We start from the raw sequence: 19,086 nt of genomic DNA, 5'->3' as shown, positions 1-19,086 counted from the left end.
ATACAAGGCAACTCCTGAACTTAATCCACCTGTTCATAACAATCATGTATTCACAAAAACTTTGCATTTGACTCTAAAAGTGATCCATTTTCTGTTTCTTTTGCATGGTTAGAGGAGCTGATCATAACCAGACTAAGGAACTAAAGGATGAACTTGACTTCACTTGCACTCAACTCTTCAGGCAAAAAGTGGAGATGATGAAACCTTCTTACATATATCAATGCTAGAGTCAGCGAGGAAAGGACTACAGCTGGAGTCATGTCACTCTCAACATGGTGGAGTAATTACAAGCTGGTGAGGACATCGCCATAACATTGCCACACAAACAGTCTGAAGAAAGGCCTTTTCTTGAACAATAAACACAGAGGTTGTGGCTACGAAGGCTCCATTTGGTTACTGTAACCTGTTATGGGAATTTGTTCCGGAGCTGCAGCACAGTTTTTCACTGGAATTAAATATTTTAGCTGACTTAGATTAGAGGAAATCAAACAAAACTCTAACCTTGGGTGATACTGCGGAGAAGGGCTTCTCCTTTGAAATAGATATCATGAGGTGAAACCAAACAGCAGCAGCATAAAATGATGTTTTGCCTGTACAGTGAAAACAGATTTTCGGGGAACAAAGTTGAAATGCTATTTATAAATTGCTGCTCAGAGGAAGTGAGCATCCCCAGAGGATAAATGCAGCTTCGGAAAAATGATACAGCTTGGAGCCAGAAGAGGAAGTACGGAGAGACGAGTCCAAGACCTGAACATGGAAAAGCTTGACTGCTGGTGTGTGTTAGTGAACAGTGTGAGAGCTCTCTGAGAAAAACAGGGCGAAAGAGAGTTGACTTTTAAAATCCAGAAGTGAGAAGGTGACAGCAAATGACAAAAATGGCAAAGAATCGGGGTCATTACAAAAACCAACCAAACAAACAAACAAAAAGTCATTATCATATTTGTGTCAAACTATTTTTGAGGTAGCGGTAGCATGTCATTAATTAGTTGCTTCAAAGATTAAGTAGCAGGCATAGAGCACCATAAATCACATCAGCCCACCAGCAGTTGCAAGAAAAAAAACTCACCTGAAGCTGTTTAAAAAGTTAACAAGTTAAGTTTTAGCTTGATTATAAACTGAAAATTGTAAAAAATTGCATGAAGCAAATAATTTTGCAACAGAGGGAGGAATGTAGTAAAGAAAAAAAGAGCAATCCTGCAGGCACAATGTGGCTTTAGCTACCAAAATTGAGATTAAGTGATGTTTTTGCAAAGCTTGCAGGGATATGATTATGAAAGGTTAGTAAGAGCTCAAAATAACAAAATAAAACCAGAGTAGGTGGTTTAATAACTTCTCCTAGGCCAGTTTCACTTAAGTGTGGGAAATGCAGGGAATGACCACATGTTACATAAGATACTTTGTTGGATGGCAGATTAACTGCCAGCCGGTCCATGCAGCTTTTGAATGAATTGAAACATTTGTGGTTAACCTTCAACCAGTGTTACAGTTTTGGATGCAAAAATCAAGAGAACAGTTTAAAGGTTTGTGACAAATTCTTCTACTGAAATTAACTTTTTTTAAAAAAAAAAAAAAAAAAAGAAAAACCTAATAATGCACCAAACAACAAAACAAAACACTGCAACATTGTTGTAAGTGGATTTATGCATACTAATAGGCCAACTAGAAACACTTCCACAGCAACTTTAAAGTGAACCTTTCATACTTTTTAATTATTTCCTTTCACACACTTATGGTACAAAGAACATACACCCTCTATCAAGTTTTAACATAAAATCTAGACCCTAACATCAGGTCTTAAAATGAGCTAAATATAAGCTCAGATGAATAATAAAACATGACACATCAAAGTGTGTCATTATTTATTTACTATAAGAAAAACTAAACCAAATTGCTGAAGCAGTGTGTGAAAAACTAAGCACATCCCATAATTTAATATGTTGTAGAACCACCAATAATGACGTGCTTATCAGTCTTTCACATCATTAAAGAGGAATTTTGAACTTCTCTTCTTTAAAACACTGGTTCACTTCATTGAGGTTTCCAGGCATTCATTTATGCACAGCTCTCTTACTTTGACTGCATCATTGCAACACTTTGATTCTTTTCTTTTTCAGTCATTCTGTTGTAGATTTACTCTTGTCCTTGGAATAATTTTTCTATTTCATGATCCAATTTCAGGCAAGCTGGTCGTACAGGTGGCCTCGCACTGGACTCTAGAATACTTTGGTGTACAGAGCTCATGGTTGACCCAGTGATGCAAGGTTCACAGGTCTTATGGCTGGAAAATCAACCTGAATCATTAACGTCCACCACCGTGCTTGACACTTGGTAATTATGACCTTGACATTAGGCGTTTGTGCTGATATGCTGGGTTTGATTTTTCCAACCGTGGTGCTGTGCACAATGGCCAAACATATTCACTTTGGTCTTGTCTGTCTAAAGGACATTGTTTCAGAAGTCTTGTGGTTTGTTCAGATGCAACTTTGCAAACCGAAGCCATGCTGTCATGATCTTTTTAGAGAGAAGAGGCTTTCTCTTGGCAACTATTCCAAAGAAGCCATACTTGTACAGTCTTTTTCTATTTGTACTGTCAAACTTTAACATTAACCATGCTAACTGAGGTCTGTAGAGTTTCTAGGGTTTTTTGTAGAATTTTATTACCTTGGGGTCCGACCACTAAAATGCCAAAACTTGATAAAAGTGCTCACACTTGCAGATAATCAGTTAATTAAAGTGTCTTTGATTAATAACACCTTGCTGCTACTTAATTCCTATCAAAGCAGTTAGGCTGTGCTTAGCTGTTTTAATGTGTTTTGGCTTATTTTTGTTAAAGATAATTACACAGTGTGATATATATGATGATTTTAGTTCATCTAGAGTTTGATCTAATTTTAGAACTTTAGTTTTACCAACACTGCACATCTACAGTTGCTCATGGTAGTGTTAAACATGACTAAATGTAACCACGGTTAGACTTGTTTAGGTCATTTCTCACTTCAAATGTTACATGTAACATGTTTGCAGTAATTCTACTCTGCAGTTTGCTGTGAGTCAGCTAATTCTGCGGTTATTTAGACTTCACAGTATATCTAACCTCCCAATTACATACTGGGAAGAATAATTTTCTCTTCCTCTCATGAAATTTTCCTAAGGAAGTTATTATATTGTAGTTCAGTAACTGTATGTCTATGACTTGTTTGCACGCTTTCACTTCCGATTTGTTATTTTTTTTAATCAAACATATCAAACCGATTTAAACTTTCCCCATAAAATATCCATGAAAATCAGTTCCTGAATAAATATGAAGTGAGAATTTGGTCATGCGGTTTCAGATTTGTATTTCTGTCTTCATCTGCTTTAAGTTTGAAGTTGTTTGGGCCGACATGTTAGAATATAGACAGATGTTATTTTATTATTACCACTCACAGTTTTCTGACTTGTCTGGCACGTATAAGTTAAACTCTAAGCAAGTAGGACAGTTTTTAAAAAAACTGTAGCTGGTTGCCTTGACCATGTCTACAAGCCTGAATGCACTGAGTTACAGCCGTGTGATTGGCTGATTAGATATTGCCATTAACAAGTAGAGATGGCACGATACCACTTTTTTATGTCCGATACCGATACCGATATCATAAATTTGGATATCTGCCGATACCGATATGAATCCGATATAGTGTTTTTTAATCAACAAAACTGTTTTTTAAAATATCTTGCTGCATTTTGCAAGTCTGCAAGTTCATACTCAAGTTTAAAACAACAACTACACTAAAGCTATTCTGTTATACCTGTATACAAAAAAAATATTTCATAGTTCAGCAATACTGATCAATCTAATAAACTTAGACCTACACCATCCTCCCTATTCTGGTATTTTAAAGAGTACTTAGCATAAATATTAAGCAACCTAACTAATAGGGTTCCAACTCCCAGCAACAACAAAAATAAATAAATAAAAAATAGGGAACCACCCCTCACACTCCACCTCATGATGCTTAATCAACGTAATCAACCTTAATTTGATGCAGTGTGAAAAAAAATGCACAGAAATCAATTATTTTTCAAGAAATATTAAATAGATTCAACAGCTTTCTTCAACAAAATTGCAGACTGCACAGATGGTACCTTCCCAAAGGAAAAAGTACTATAGCTTACTAGGGTATATATATTAGACTTAATAGTCACTATATACAGTAATTGACTTCTATTCATTTTACATCAAATTAAAACTTTGGGTGTCAGATAATTATTTATTAAAAGCTAGACATTTTAAATGAGAATAAGAAAGAAAAGTATGTCTTTGTGCCCCCTTTTCCCAGTTAATGCCCTATCGGCCCCCCTGGCTAAACTTTGCTAGATCCGCCCCTGCACAGTTACCAGCGTCAGCTACGTAGAAAAAGATCCTGGAGTAGAAAGTAATATTAAATAAATTCTAACAACAGCTTATCAAGCTTAAACGTGCTGCTGTTGTTCAGCCTCTGGTTTGCTCTTTCTGGCGCAAAGTGGACCAAAAACAAACTAGAGACATGGACTCGCGACAGAAAAGCCGATCAGCTGATCATTAGCAGTTTCACGATTGAAGTAGCAGCCGGAGAGCGAGAGGCAGTCGCTCGTTAAGCTTAACGTGGGAATGCTTTACAAACATTCAGAGATGGACTTACACACTTGCTTTACTTCTCTCGGGGATAACTTTGTCGGAGATGAAATGCCAGGTTGCTAGCGAAGCTCCAAATGCTATCCAGACCACAGACAGGTCCCGCATGCCACAGCTGCTCTATCACGTGATGCATACTGCTCCGACGTTCTGAGGTGAGTTACGGCGTGTTGCAAGTTTTGTGAGGTGCTTTCGTGATATTTAATGGATCGGATTACATTTTTTATTTTTCTCCGATATCCGATCCAGTAATTTAGGTCAGTATCGGACCGATACCGATACGTAATATCGGATCGGTCCATCTCTATTAACAAGTAGAAATTGTGTACCTAATGAAGTCGCTGTTGAGTGTATATCAACTGTACTTTGAAAAGACGGGTGAATAATGGTCCACTGTTTCTGAAAAAGTGCTCTTACCAGTCGAAGCTCTGTAGGACTGGAGGAGATCAGACAGCAAACCCTTCTGGACGGTGGCGTTCCCACTCAGCGTCTCCTTGTCCAAGATGACCAAGAAGCGGTGGAGCTCCATCAGGAGCTGGTCCAGCACTGGAAGCACAGACAGACAAGAGGGGCTCAGATTTACAGTGGTATAAAAATTCCTTTAAATTTTATTACACTTTTCTTGGCAAGAAAATATTTAGAAGCATTAAGACAATGGCTTAAAACCAGGACTGTCAAAGTTCCCATCATCAAGAAAAGCAAGAGTCATGAGGGAAAACAAAGCCTGTAATCTTTCCAGACAGCCATTATCAGAATATTGTGCTTTAATTTATGGCAGAGAACTTGTTCAACTTAGGGATTTGTCTTTTAACACTGATTTCAGTTCTTAGTTTAGCAGCTATTCCTTTCCCACTGACTTCCTTTTGTTCCTCAAGTTGTTTGCTGGTTGCCAGCATTTTGCATGGGAGAGACTCCTCTGAGGTTTTTCACTGGCAACAGCTGATAACCACTCAGACTTCATTTCTCATTCTCATTCCTCTCATCGAGCTGTTATTGACAGTTGCAAGTCCGTTTGAGGTTGTTTTGGGAGTTTAGCTAAAGGTCAAGCTCAGAGTAGGGAGGAGCCTAGGCTGGTGTCGGCGGGGCCAGTGTGTCTGGGTGCAGCCCACACACATCCTTCAGGGGTCAGCGCTGAGCTCAGAGTCCTCTCTGCTGTGTGGGGAGCTCTTTGTGTTTTCCTTCACTGTCTCTTGGCCTCATGAATAGGCCCCTTGCTACAGTGGGCCTCAGTGTGTGAGCACTTCAAGAGAAGAGACGGGGGAGGAAATAAAGAAGAAAGACCTTTTTTTAAAGAGAAGGTGGGGCAGGTAGTGGTGGTTGGGGGATAGAGATGCGTAATTATTCCTGACTTTTTTTTTGAAGAACTGCATATTTTCTGTTAATTTTCTAAAAAATGATGAATTAATCTATTTTACATGAATTGCAAGCACATATAGCTTTATTAAGTAGGAGCATATTCTGATGTTTGACCATCAAATTCATCCGCTCCTCTGAGCTGACTGTTGGCCCAATGGCTGATGAAAAATGATGATTAGCCAATCAGTGCCAGAGGCGGGATTAACACTACTTTTAAGTTGCTTTGAAGATGTGGACTAACATTAGAGTTGTGTGATACTTATTTACTTGGTATCAAGCTGGCAGCATGTCAGTACATTGCCAATACAGATATTATATTATTAATTTCCAAAGTATAGATCCTATTGTGCTAGAATCAGTCTGATACCAATTGGTATCAATACCATCGATATTTGGATCGATCCGCCCACCTCTACATTAAGCACTCCTGAGGCATGGGTACTAAATAATAATGGACGAACACACTGAGCTGTTTTGACTTTGCACTGCCCCACTCTTAAAATAAGATAAGATTCAAGTTGATACATGGGTATTGTGACTGGTAAGGGAAAATCAAATCTTCTTCCTCAGGAATCCGTTCGAGTGGACATAATGTTAGACTAAAAATGGAAACTGAGTTTTCAAGTTGGCACTCCTGCCTGGTACCCAAGGGCAGACTTTAAAATTGTCATGAAACTGAATCTATTCTTTCCTGTTCATGGACATAAACAGTACTTCTCCAAACTGAAAGGGAAACAAAATTTGCCTCAGGAGGCAGGAAGTGGCAGAAGAACAGTTCTAATCCCACACAGGACCACTGTGGCTTTCCTTGGTATTAATTTTACACTTGAAGATGACCTTACATTCATCATTTAACATACAATTTCACTCACATCTAATACCGTTCAACAAGGATCATGTGTTAAAATACAGTATATGTATATATATATATATATATATATATATATATATATATATATGTGTGTGTGTGTGTGTGTGTGTGTGTGTGTGTGTGTGTGTGTGTGTGTGTGTTGCAGGTGAGAAACATCATTCCAACTGAAATAGATTTGCTTTCATTAAGACTGGCCCGTACATTAACAGATACACACTGCTGTAAATGAAAAACTGTAAGAAAAAAACGAAAACAAAACCACCAATATTGTGTCAAAATCATCTGACCCTACTTAAAACCTCAACTCTGCCCCACATAAAATGACAGTAAGTTGCCTTTTTTGTTGTTTATTCTCTATTAAAACTGTCAGCTCTCATTTTTTAATAGTTCCTTCCGTCTCAAACTGATTACTTAGTGGTATGTGTCAGCAATCTATTGAGTGCAATCATTCCCTCTGCTCTGTTTGCTACTCTCCCATACATGGCTAAACTTTTGAAAAAGGGGGGAACATTTTGCAGCGTAAGGTATCAGGCCTGGGTAAGTTTTGTTTTTTGATGACTCTAACTCAAGCTGAGTCAACTTCTGCTGAGAGGCACCATGGAAAACATCACTGTATTGGACACATATAGATACACACATACACTGCTCTTTGTCTCAAAGCATTAGAGAAATGATTTAAACCACAGTCATTACAATTTTCAGTGTTTAGCTACTGATGTATGCCTGGTGAATATGAATCTAAGCATTTTTCCTGCTCCTTCTCCTTGTGTGTTTGCAGAGAGTGACTCAGATGGCCTTTTGGATTGGGGACCCTGGGAAACAAAGTCAGCTGACAGGACAGGGAGGTCTGCAGCAGCCTGTCTCTGTGGGTTTTGGGTTGGCCAGACGCCCACTAAACATCCAGTTAGGGTCCGCAGCCTCCACAGTATAAACAATTCACTTCTGCAGAATAGCCAAAAGGAATCTGAATCAGAGAGGAATACTACTACTACAGTGATTTGTAACTGCTGCAGTTAAAACAGAGTAAACAGGGTACATAAGAATGAACTTGCTTTGCTTGAATTAAAACTTTCCAAACACCTACGCGGTGTGATCTTGGATTTTCTCTTCCCCCTGCCTGATTTTGGAGTTCCAGATTTGTGTTATGAACACAGTACATGACCATTTTTTGTCTGACTTCTCCCACACTACGCTTATCAAACACTTTACTGTGTTTGATAAGCACTCTTGTGCATTGTCAGGCAAATATGTATCTATTTGCAGTGACGGTACAGTTTCATAAAAGGTTTCCTGCAATCGTTGGCTAAAGCTTTTTACATTATCCTGACTGTCAATAAAGAAGGTTTATTTTTTTATTTTAAAGCAAATATTAACAAAAAATATCTTCCTTTTTTAACGAGCCATCCAAAATTATGAATCGTTTTGCTGTATGTGCAGTTATGCCCATGTTTTTTTTCTTTTAGACAGCCACTGTGAACTGGTCTTAACCTTTCGTCTTCTGGTTAGGCAGGTTTCCCAAAGTTTAACTAAAGATAAACAAACAAAACACTGAGACAATATAGTGTCTCTGCTCTGCAACAACTACCTAAAATGTTAGTTTAGCTTGTTAGAAATAGAAAAAAGCACAAGCTTAGGTTCCACTTAAAAAGGACTTTTTGTTTCAGAAGTCTGGCAGATTGAGGAAGCTTGAGGTCCTGCATCAACTCTGGCATTTAATTTTCTTAAATTAACAAAGCACACGTGGAATCTCATTTTAGCTGCTTTGAGGCTAAATCGAGTTGTTGATGCATTTTTCACATACACTTAGAGGATTAGGCTTAGAAAATATGCTGTGCTAATGTAATTTGACAAGAATCTAATTGGCCTTGCCTTCAAGTGTGGTCTCAAAACAGCAAGAGGGACCTGCAAGAGTAATGAGTGCTTCAAACAAGACTCCAATCCAAAGGAGAGGTCAGCATTTTGCTTGAATGTTGAACAGTCACATGTGTTCAAACATTCTTTTGCCATCTCTTTCTTTTCTTTTTTCAAATGTGTGTTTTCTCCTCTCTTTTTCTCGTATCCAAATCAAACTCGCCCCGTTTAAAAGTTTCTTTTCATCTACATCATCTCCCTCCCATCTGCCCTACTTTTAAAACAACTCTTAGCATACCAATTTATGCTCCAGGAAATATCCTGGGCTCCACTGATGCAATATTTGTGCTGCTTCCAAGCATGTTTATGATGACTTTGATCAGCGGTGAATAATATCATCAGTGGCGGAGAGTTAAAGAAAACATAAACAAGTCGAAATGTGAAATTATCATTTTTGCTTCAGATTGATGATGCAACCGAGGCTGTTTCAGTGCAACCCGGGTATTCCTGCTTGTTCAGCTTGGAGCTGCTGGTAAAGGTCTGTTTGGGACACTTCCTTTAGTCTCTGAATCACAGTCATATTTTTGGGATGTGGTGCAGATGTTGAAAATAGTTGCAAATGTGCTTGCTTTGCTTTTCTCGAGTCTAAAATGTGCTATTGGACTTTTATATAACAGATTCTGACTGTGAAGATCTTTCCTTATATCTGCTCATTTATGCACCTGTTTAACTCAAGTACGGTTGTGAAAAAACAAACAAACTACACCATGTGTGAAAAATAACTGCACCTTTGCTGCATCAACAGGAAGGCACAGCAGTAGGGTCAGTAGCAGCCTGCTAGAGTGCTAAATGCACTTGAGTAATTGATCATTTGATTAATTGAAGTTTGCTATATAAGCACAGGCAGAGCAGGTTATTGGAAGGTTGGTGGTTGGAGCTGTTTGCTCCATGCTGCATGCCAAAGTATCCTTGGGCAAGATGTTAATCTAAAGTTGCTCTCCAATGCTTCCTTTGGAGTGTGAATCTGTCTGAATGTTAGACAGAATGCACTTAAGCATAGAAAAAAAGATCTTTTATGAATTGCTGTGAATGGATAACTTTGTATATAAGTGTTGTGTAACTTTGAGTGCTCAGGTAGAGACGAAAAGCACTACATAAAAACCAGTCCATCTACCATCCGCAGGACTGGACATCCCAGCAAAATTAGTCCAAGGTCAGACCAAGATATGTTCAAAGGAACTAGAAAAAAACCCAAATTCACTCTCAGTCAGCAGGATAAAGTTCATAACAGTGCATTAGAAGAAGACTGAACAAGTAGACACCAGAAAGTTGTTGCTGTTTATCTGGATGTAGCGTGTTGAGTGGGAGAAACGTTTCATCGCTCATCCCAGTGACTTCTTCAGTCTAAGCTGAACAAGTACGGTTTATATTAGCACAGTTGCAACAGACCAAGCATTTCAGCACAAACACCTCATAACAATTGACGAACACTGTGGTGGAGGTGCGATGAGCTTGTTTTGCACCCACAGGACCTACCTTTGCACCCACCTTGCATTCACTGAGTTAACAATGAACTCCTCTGTATACCAAAGTATTCTAGAGTCAAATGTGAGGCCATCTATCCAACAGCTACGACTGGGCTCGAATGACATAATGCAACATGGAAGTGCAATGGCCCACTAAAGGCTACCCTGGCCCAGTTAAAATGTGGCAGGAGCATAAGCGAGGTGTGCACCAACAAATACGCACAAACTTTAATGAACTGAAGCAATGCTGGAAAGAAGAGTGAGGCACATTCCTCCTCAAGATGCGAGAGACTGATAGCATCACACAGAAAAGGGCTCAAGTTCAACGGTGTAATATGTCATGTGTTGTTTTTCATTTGAGTTTGTATTTACTAGACTACAGAATGTTCTGATGCATAAAACCTTAGAAGTGAAAGAGGGTGCGCTTTCTTTTTTCCACATGAGTCTACATCCATCTCACCCAGCGTTTACTCATCCATTTACCACAGCATTAGATTTGAAATCCAGAGGTGTATCTTCTTTATCTGATTTGTTTTTAAGATTACAACATATTTAGCAGAAAGAAGATGCTCACCACAGCAGGTGTGACCGTTTCTCCCGACATATTTTATGACTCACACTCACACTATCTACTCACACCACTAGCACTTTATATAGCCTCTGTAGAAACTATCTACACCCTCACTTATCTTAACTGCACTACTGTATAGCTCTGTGTAAATAATCATTCTGTACATTCGATAATCTTTAATCCTACAACTGTTTACAACTTGCATAGTTCCCATTTCTGTATAGCTGTATATCTCAGATTCTGTAAAGTTATTTATTTCATATTCTGTATAGTTTTTCATATTTATATCCTGTTCATAGCCTGTACATAGCTTGTACTCACTACAGCCTGTACATACTTATAGTTATAGAATATTCACAACATACTTCATACCGTGTACATCATAACATACCATAATAGACCCATTTCTGTAATATACTCACATATCTATATTATTGCTAATATATATTGTAATATATCTATATCACTAAAGCACTTCTGGATGGATGCAAAAAGCATTTCGTTGCCCTGTACCTGTGCATGTGCAATGACAATAAAGTTGAATTCTAATTCTAATTCACTATGCACTCTACTAATGACATGTCACACAAAACACCAGAGATAAAACTGATTAAAAATAAAATAAATCCATGTTCAACAAGTTCAGTAAGCCAAACTGTGATTTCTTGCTTGTTACTGGAATGAACGATCAATCAACCAATCAAGACTTGATCTCTATGAATTGGTAAACACAAACAGCAAAGAAGTTCAAGCCATGACAAACATGAATATATGACATTAAATATTATAGATGTGAAAAAGAGCTTATAAACTTACATAAATCCATTTTAGAGGATCGCTCTATTTTGGAAAAATCTAGTAAAAACTAATTTGCATGAAATGACACCAAACGCCGGCTCGATGATCTGATTAGCCTTGTGACTGACACTTACAGAGCTACGACTCCCAAAAGGGAAGTGGTGGCAAGAAGGAGAATTGGAACCAGTAGCCAAAGTCACAGTAAAAACGTTTGGACTGTAATGTGCTTTTCGCCCTGTCACACACTTAAAAGTGCTTCTGCTCCAGTAGACACGAAAAAACGACTGAAGCAGAGCTGATTTGTATCAGGCGAAAAATGTGCACAACTGGAAAAAAAAAACCAAAAAACCAAAGAGCTGCATGTGATTGATTTGTTCCAGGCTGCTCTTTCTTTGGTGAGAGTGGCAGATAATTCACTGATGAATAAAGGATCAAACAACAATTTGATTGGTGTTTCATCCAAATTGGCAGGTGCACGTTTTTTTCTATGTGAAACATGCTGGGTTCAGCTGTTGGACAGAGACTGCGACCGACATGGCTGGATTAATCCAAGCTGTGTTGTGGTGTTATTTCCATAGAAACCACAGAAGAGAAAAAAGTAGTTGACTTGATGAATTCAGAAAAAAAGGGGGCTGTAAATGTCTGATAGCAACACTGAAGGACAAAGAGAGAAATGAAAAGTTGTATTAACAAATCAGTGCCAACCTGAGGCACACAAAAATATGACTGGTGATACCGTACAGCCTTACTAGCCCTCCCTGAGATGCCTAATGGACTAGCACATGATAAATAAATGCATTTTTGGAACGTACAACCTTTTATTCACTCTTAGCTGTCACCTTGTCCCATGAAAAAGATGCGTTAAGTATTCCCCAGGTTAAAAGCAAGCCATCACAGGTCTATGCAGCGTACCATTATGCCAAAATGCCTTTGAATTTCAGCATAAAGACAATGTACAAAGAACAAACCTCACCTCTGAGAGCAAATATTGTGTTTTATCTGGACCATATATCTAAAAACGGGACGCCGAAAGAACACAAAAAGTCTTTGCACCTACATATAGTCACAACATAATAAGAACACACAAAGGAATAGCGAAGATCACCAGTGATTACAAGTTCCTACGTTAGCATGTAGCAGTGTTCAAAAACCACTGAGATGTGGGGTTTTTTGTTTTTTCACATCCTAGTCACTTGCGTCACTGCTCATTGCACGGCGAGGCCATGGAGACCAGTAGTTGTGGGTTTTAATTCTGTGTAATGCCAAGCTAACTACCCAGAAGGACTGACTACAGTAGCACTTTCAGGTCCAAGGACTTGTTTCAAAGTACTGAATGAGATGAAAGCAAAATACAAAAAAAACAAGCCTATTCATACCGAGCCTTGTTACTACAAGCTGGTCTTGTAGCGACATGTTTTGGTCGTCAGGCTCAACACATTTTGCTACTTGTCGCATATGTAAATTAAAACAATTTGGAAGCGACTGGATTTTGTTCAAAAAGTCTCTGTTTGGCTGTTCATCATCATAATTTCTATGAGACAGTTTTCTTCAGCAATACAAAATATAAATCATGGTTCAATTTAAAGTGCTCCAAAAATAATCTGCAGCAGTCTCACTTTCTGATAAGGTGATAGAGGTTGAGAAAGAGTTTTGCAGAGGAATTGATACAAGTAAGGCTTGAGAGCGTTCAGCAGTCTTATTATAGCCAAGAGCCCAAATAGTCGATTGATTTGAACACTGCAGCATGCTGTTGCACTACACACACACCCCTCTCTAAAAAAACAGGAACAGATCAGTGAAATCAGCTCCCAAGTCTTTGATAGAAACAAAAACCTGAAGTCATGACTGCTCACAATGGAGAACTATTTGTTTTGGTATTTTTTTCCTTTCGTTTTGGAGGATAAAAATAACAGCATGAACAAGGAAGGAGGAACAACCTGCAAAGAAACAGTGTCATATAATTAAGAAGGTAAAAGAGAGTGGGCACGGCATGGGCGAATGACAACATAAGACTCTGAGCTGAAGAAGAATTCGCACAAAGCTCACAAGGGCAAACTCTCCATGCTGACCCTCCCATTGAGGTGTTAAACTATAAGGATGAAAGAAGTTATAAAGAAGCCACTTATCAAGAGTCATTCCACTTTCTTTTTCAAGTGTCTCCTCTTTTATCTTCCCTCTGCCCCAACTATTGAATCTTGCCTTTATTCGAATCACGCTTCAACTTTCTTTACACTCTTTTCTTTTCTTTTCTTTTTGGCGGTCTTTCTTTAGATCTGTGCCATCTCATTTATATTGAGGCTTACATCTGAGCCCTTGGAGAAATCAGGCAGTTTTTCACTGCTGAAGCATGCTAATGGCCTCTAAAAGCCCAAGTAAATCTTTGTTGATTTTAGGAAGAGGCCTTGCTCTGCTTACACAATTTTGTCTTGATTAGGATTCAATGCAGGTTACAGTAGACAGTGTAGATAAACGCCAAAGCTGAAGAGTCGACTCGTCGGATTAAAGATGTGATGCTGCAAATTTGTGTCTGTGAGGTTGCGTATACATGAGATTCGGGGAGAAAATAAAAACGATGCCGAAATCTGGCTCATCGCTGAAGCTTAGTGTCTGAGTTGTTGGCTTAATTTGACATTTTTAATGCGCTGGAATTTTAATAATGCTCAGAAATTATAATATAAACAGAGACTAATGATTCAAAACACCATCTTCTAAGCTGCTCTAATCATGATTTAATCAACAGTGGATCCATTGAAGGGGTTGCTTCAAGTGCAAACCTAAGGATAAATCTGCCTAGACACTGCTGTCTCCCTCTCCTTGCTAAGCATGCAACAGTAGATGGGCCAAAGCATAGCTAGCTAATTAACAAATACCTAGTAAATAGGCTAAATTCAGCCTAGAATTACATTCTCCAGGCAGCCAAAAATTACATTAACTTTGTACCATAAGACTTGCTCCAAAACAAACTTTCTCCTTGCCTTTGGCCTTTCTCACAAACACACACAGAGATGAAATATCTGTCAGCCCCTGGGCCATAAGGCAGAGGAGGCTCAGTGAGGTTCCACGTCCCCTTCTTAATCCACCACCCCGCCTGCATCCTTCACTCAAACCTCCTCACTGCTTCCCCTCAGACGCTTTCCTCACACCGCTGTTCTCTGGTGTGATGTGTGTGTGCATGTATGTAACACTTTGTGTGGCTTTTAAGTGAGTAGCGCTAAACTGATTAATTCAGAAAAAAAGACAAAGCTTTACGAATATGTCAAACTTCTTGACTCAATGATACAAAAAAAAGTGACAGACTAGAAGCGGCAATTCCCAGCCTCAGTCCAGCCACATTAAAGTTTCTCCGCTTAGTTAAATATCCCACAGAAAGGCTGCCAAGAAGGCCTTCGTGGAGAGACTGTGCATATGAGTGTGTGATTACAAGTGTACCTTCTCCAACAAAAGTGTACCTGGTGAGAAGCAAACAAAGTACAGGTTGATCCAGAGCTGGATCCATAAACCAAAGACACGTTTGATGTGTTAAAAATGGGCGAGAGTGCAAGCCAGAGGGCAAAAAGAGCCAAACTCACACAGAACAGGAAGACCGCCTTTCTTTTCATCATTTTTATAGCCTCATCCAGCTTCCTGAATTACCCACACTTCACTCACTCCCCGTTGGCAAGTTCATCCCATGACACACATACGAGTGAACCAGGAGACCCCATGCCAGCTCTAATGGTCTACATCTAAGCAAGCTACTGCTGAGCTGATAGCAGGTCAAACCCACTAGACCCACTGACAGTTTCATATTGTTAAGCTGCGCTGAAAAGCACCTTAAATTGATTGGCATGATCTGTGCTGACAGACTGAAGAGCATGCTAATATGGAGATACCGGCTTAAAAAGACATTTAGGAGGGGATCGGTGCCTTTTGGATTTGTAAAACTGTTCAAAAAATAATATGTGAATTAAGGTCAATGAATTTTTTTATTTCCAACTCCATCCCTTCCTTTCATTTGATAAATTATGGGATTTTGAACTTGAAGATGTTTTCAAGGTTTGGCGTTTGTGGCACTGTAATAAAAAGTGTGCCATTACTGGCATACACAGATTAAGAAAAGTGAAAATAGCTTTTCAGCATTTAGCGGTTTGTGCACAGCGTCTTTCACTGCAGCCACACACAGCACACAAATACTTATGGTTAAAAATACATTAGATTTGGTCACTACTGTGTTATACAAGCACTCGTTGTTGAATTGAGCAAAATGACCACAAATGATATTAATGGGTTCTCATTTGGTAAATGAGGGACTTCTTGACTAAACATTGCACCTGTTTGAACACCAATATGACTGTGCTGTGGGTCCAAATCCTACAGCTACCTGTGCCTTTAGGGGTGCCTTTGCTCCAGCTTGTAGAGGGCTCTCCACTAATTTCACCTAAATATCACTTCACTCGCATGGCAGCACATTCTTGTTTTACTGCAAACTTTTAAAACTTTTAAAAACTATGCTCCACCACTCCTCAAATTCATACAGTTTTAATCTGTGAGTCTTCTGCATAATCTTCTAAACCAACAATGTCCACAAGCACATCTTTCAGCATGCCTCCATTTTACTTGCATATTCTTTTGGAACTGCTCACAGAGGCAGATCACTGCTGGAGAAGAAGACTGATGGCTGAGGCGAGAAAAGAAGCCGTCGCCTTTATGGGTGAAACGCAGCTGTGAAGAACTGGAAGACAGGCATATGTAGCATATAGCTTTAGGCACAAATTGCTGGGATCCATATTAGCATGGAAGGCTAAATAAACAAGGGCATTAGGTGGAAGCCGTTGATTGACAAGGAAACGAAGATAATAAATACTGGAAAGGATCTTAGATGAAAATAAACATATGCTTCTATTCCCATTATGGGAACATTTAGTGGAATTACACTTTAATTATTTCTATAGTTCCACTTGTATATTATGAATGTATAATTTCTATGTCAAGCCAATACTATGAAAATATGAGGGTGTCTAAGGACTTCATCCATTTATCAGCTGATAAAGACACAGTTAACAAGACATCTGGTATCAGTAAGTAATCTGTGAAAAAAGAGGACTGTATAACTATTTCGACCGCTCTGATTATTTAATATTTTGTGGGCTAAAACACCAGCATGTGGGTTTTAATCAGGTGCAGGGCAAAGCGAGCTCAGGGCCAATGGCTGAGTAAGAAGGGCTCTAATCGTCTCTTGGCTGAGCTGCAGAAGTGTGCGTTCTCTTTTGTAATAATCGATTCCCAAATATGTCTCACGACAGCCCAGAGGTCATGGAAACCAAACAAAGCTCCAGGTGGCTGAACTAATTCGATCCTCATCTCTGGCACAAGGTGTGAGAATCAGTGGCATGAGCTGCTGGGCTGCTTCTCTGGAAGAAAACCGGCACGAGTCAGATTTCAGAAGCACGAAACATTTCCAGAATACTAAATAATACCTTTCCTTGTCATCGGCCTCCCTGAATTTTCCCAGGTTTCCCTTTACTGTACCCCCTCCAATGGTTGCCTGTGGCTGTTAGTATCTAATTCATTGTCCTAGTGCGCTGCCAAAAGAGGTGCAGTCCAGCTTTTTTTCCATTTTTTCAGCCTGAACACACCGACTCATTCTCTGCAGCCTGTTTCTTACCCGCCCAATTTTGCCCTTCTCTAATCAATTACATCCCCACTGCAAGTCTGTTGCCTCTGCCTCCCCTTCATTGCTGACTCATAATTCATCGAATCATTGGCATTTTAAACACCTTTATCCCCTATCAGGATGACCTGATAGGCATCAAATGAAAGTGGTGCAAATCTCACTTCTTACTACTTTTAAAACCACTGACACACACACAGCAGGCGGTGAAGTGAGCAACGTGGCTCCCCTGGTGGACGATCGCTGTAATATCATCGGTCCTAAAACATGACAACATCACTGTTTGTTACATGAGGGCGACGGATGTTATTACATGTTATTACTTGTTATTATATCATTGATGTTTTTGTCATTGTCAAATAATCTGGCATAATCTTGGGAGGAATGGCGGGTAACAAAGGAGAGGAAAATTCCTCTGAGCCCAATAAAAACATTTCCAGATATATCTGTGTTCAGCTAAGACAAAAACAAACATAAGGGATATGTGAAAAGAAAAGAAAAAAATCAGTCAAACGCCTCAGCTGGTATTCTCCCACAGTGGGTGAAAAATGCACATACGCATAAAACACCTCTGTAAGTGGCTGCTTGAAACACTGACTGTGTAATCTGATGGGCTGTGGGAGTTAGCAGTCTGGGCTCACCAGTCAGCTGGTAAACGGGAATGTGGGAGCAAGACTTTTTTGACTAGTTGCCATTGTTTCTACTCCAGCCAGGAGTCGGACAGTCACTCCTCTCAGCAGTGCAGAGGTCCAAAGAGCGATGTTTTGTTTTTCTTTTGCAGTTAGGCAAGCGAGGTGAGATTCACCTAACTTTATTTTAAACTCTGATTGTGTTAATCAGGAAGCATTAAAACGACCTTGCTCATCCCCTCGCGAGCAAATAACCACAGGAATTTGAGGAATGCTGTGAGAACGATGTTGCAGCTAATGGAATTCATCAGAAGCCACAGTGTAAACAATTTTATGGAACCCAACTTTGAATGGTCGTGGAAAAGCCATCTTCGTGTCCCGGGTTATTTTGGTTACATCCTTAATGAGTGGCAGGTGACCGACAGTTAAATGATCCACATGTTGAAAACAGTGTGTTATTCCAGCACAGCACAGCAGAACAGAACAAGCACAACCGAAACAACTTTTATCTGAAGATGCTTTTCTTAATCGTTCATTTCGAAAGTATATAAAGTCACAGCAGTAGATTCTCCCGTGTAAAAACCCGAGTAATTATTCACCGCAAGCCTGTTTTTGTCTACCCTGCGTGTTGCACAGTACCACTTTTTATTACAACTGTTCACAAGAAAGCAGTGTCACCAATCCCACCCGAGAAGTCAGCAGCCCTTTCTCATGTTCTTGACACAAAACCTCTCCTCTTACCTTTGTGCTTCTCCATTCGCTCGCCCCTTCAGCTCTCATAAAACGAATCAATCCCAACGAAACTTTGCGGCCAAGTTCCTCAATGATGGCACTACTTCTGCAGCTAATGCGGAATGTAGCCCGACCCTCCCGTTTTCAACAATACACTGACTGAGCCGGACACGCTGAGTTGTGACGGAACAACAGCGCTCTCCTCTTGTTCCTCATCTCTCTTTTTTGCCACACCTCCTCCACCTCCAAGTTTGCAGCATCCAGACAGAGACTACGTCGCTGCTTCAAGACCATCATCCAGGTGTCACTCAAACATCCACGCCCGTAGACTTTCAGTGACAAACTGGGGGAATGAGCTGTCTTTAAGGGCATTTAAATGCGTGCGCTAAAGTGGAAACTAAAGGGAAGTCTGCGTATCCAGAAGCTCATTTTATCTGTTTCTCTGCTGTGC

At 39.6% G+C, this 19,086-nt stretch overlaps 1 protein-coding gene across 2 annotated transcripts in view; it reads right to left on the bottom strand.

The window, feature by feature from the left end:
• afap1l2 (actin filament associated protein 1-like 2) overlaps positions 1-18,926 on the bottom strand; it is a 46,498-nt gene extending 27,572 nt beyond the window's left edge. Inside the window, exons 1-2 of one of the 2 annotated variants that reach the window (XM_004567501.5) lie at positions 18,645-18,926; positions 5,069-5,197 (exon numbers count right to left, since the gene is read on the bottom strand). In XM_004567501.5, the coding sequence (XP_004567558.2) occupies positions 5,069-5,197; positions 18,645-18,660 (145 nt within the window). In that variant the 5' untranslated portion in view covers positions 18,661-18,926. The remainder of the gene's footprint in view (positions 1-5,068; positions 5,198-18,644) is intronic. The other variant, XM_076887510.1, reaches the window with a different exon arrangement.
• Between the last annotated feature and the right edge of the window lie 160 nt (positions 18,927-19,086).

Source organism: Maylandia zebra, linkage group LG8, assembly GCF_041146795.1.
Source record: "Maylandia zebra isolate NMK-2024a linkage group LG8, Mzebra_GT3a, whole genome shotgun sequence".
Lineage (NCBI taxonomy): Eukaryota > Metazoa > Chordata > Actinopteri > Cichliformes > Cichlidae > Maylandia > Maylandia zebra.
Note: the sequence above shows the minus strand (reverse complement) of the source record. Positions and strands in the feature narration are given on the sequence as shown.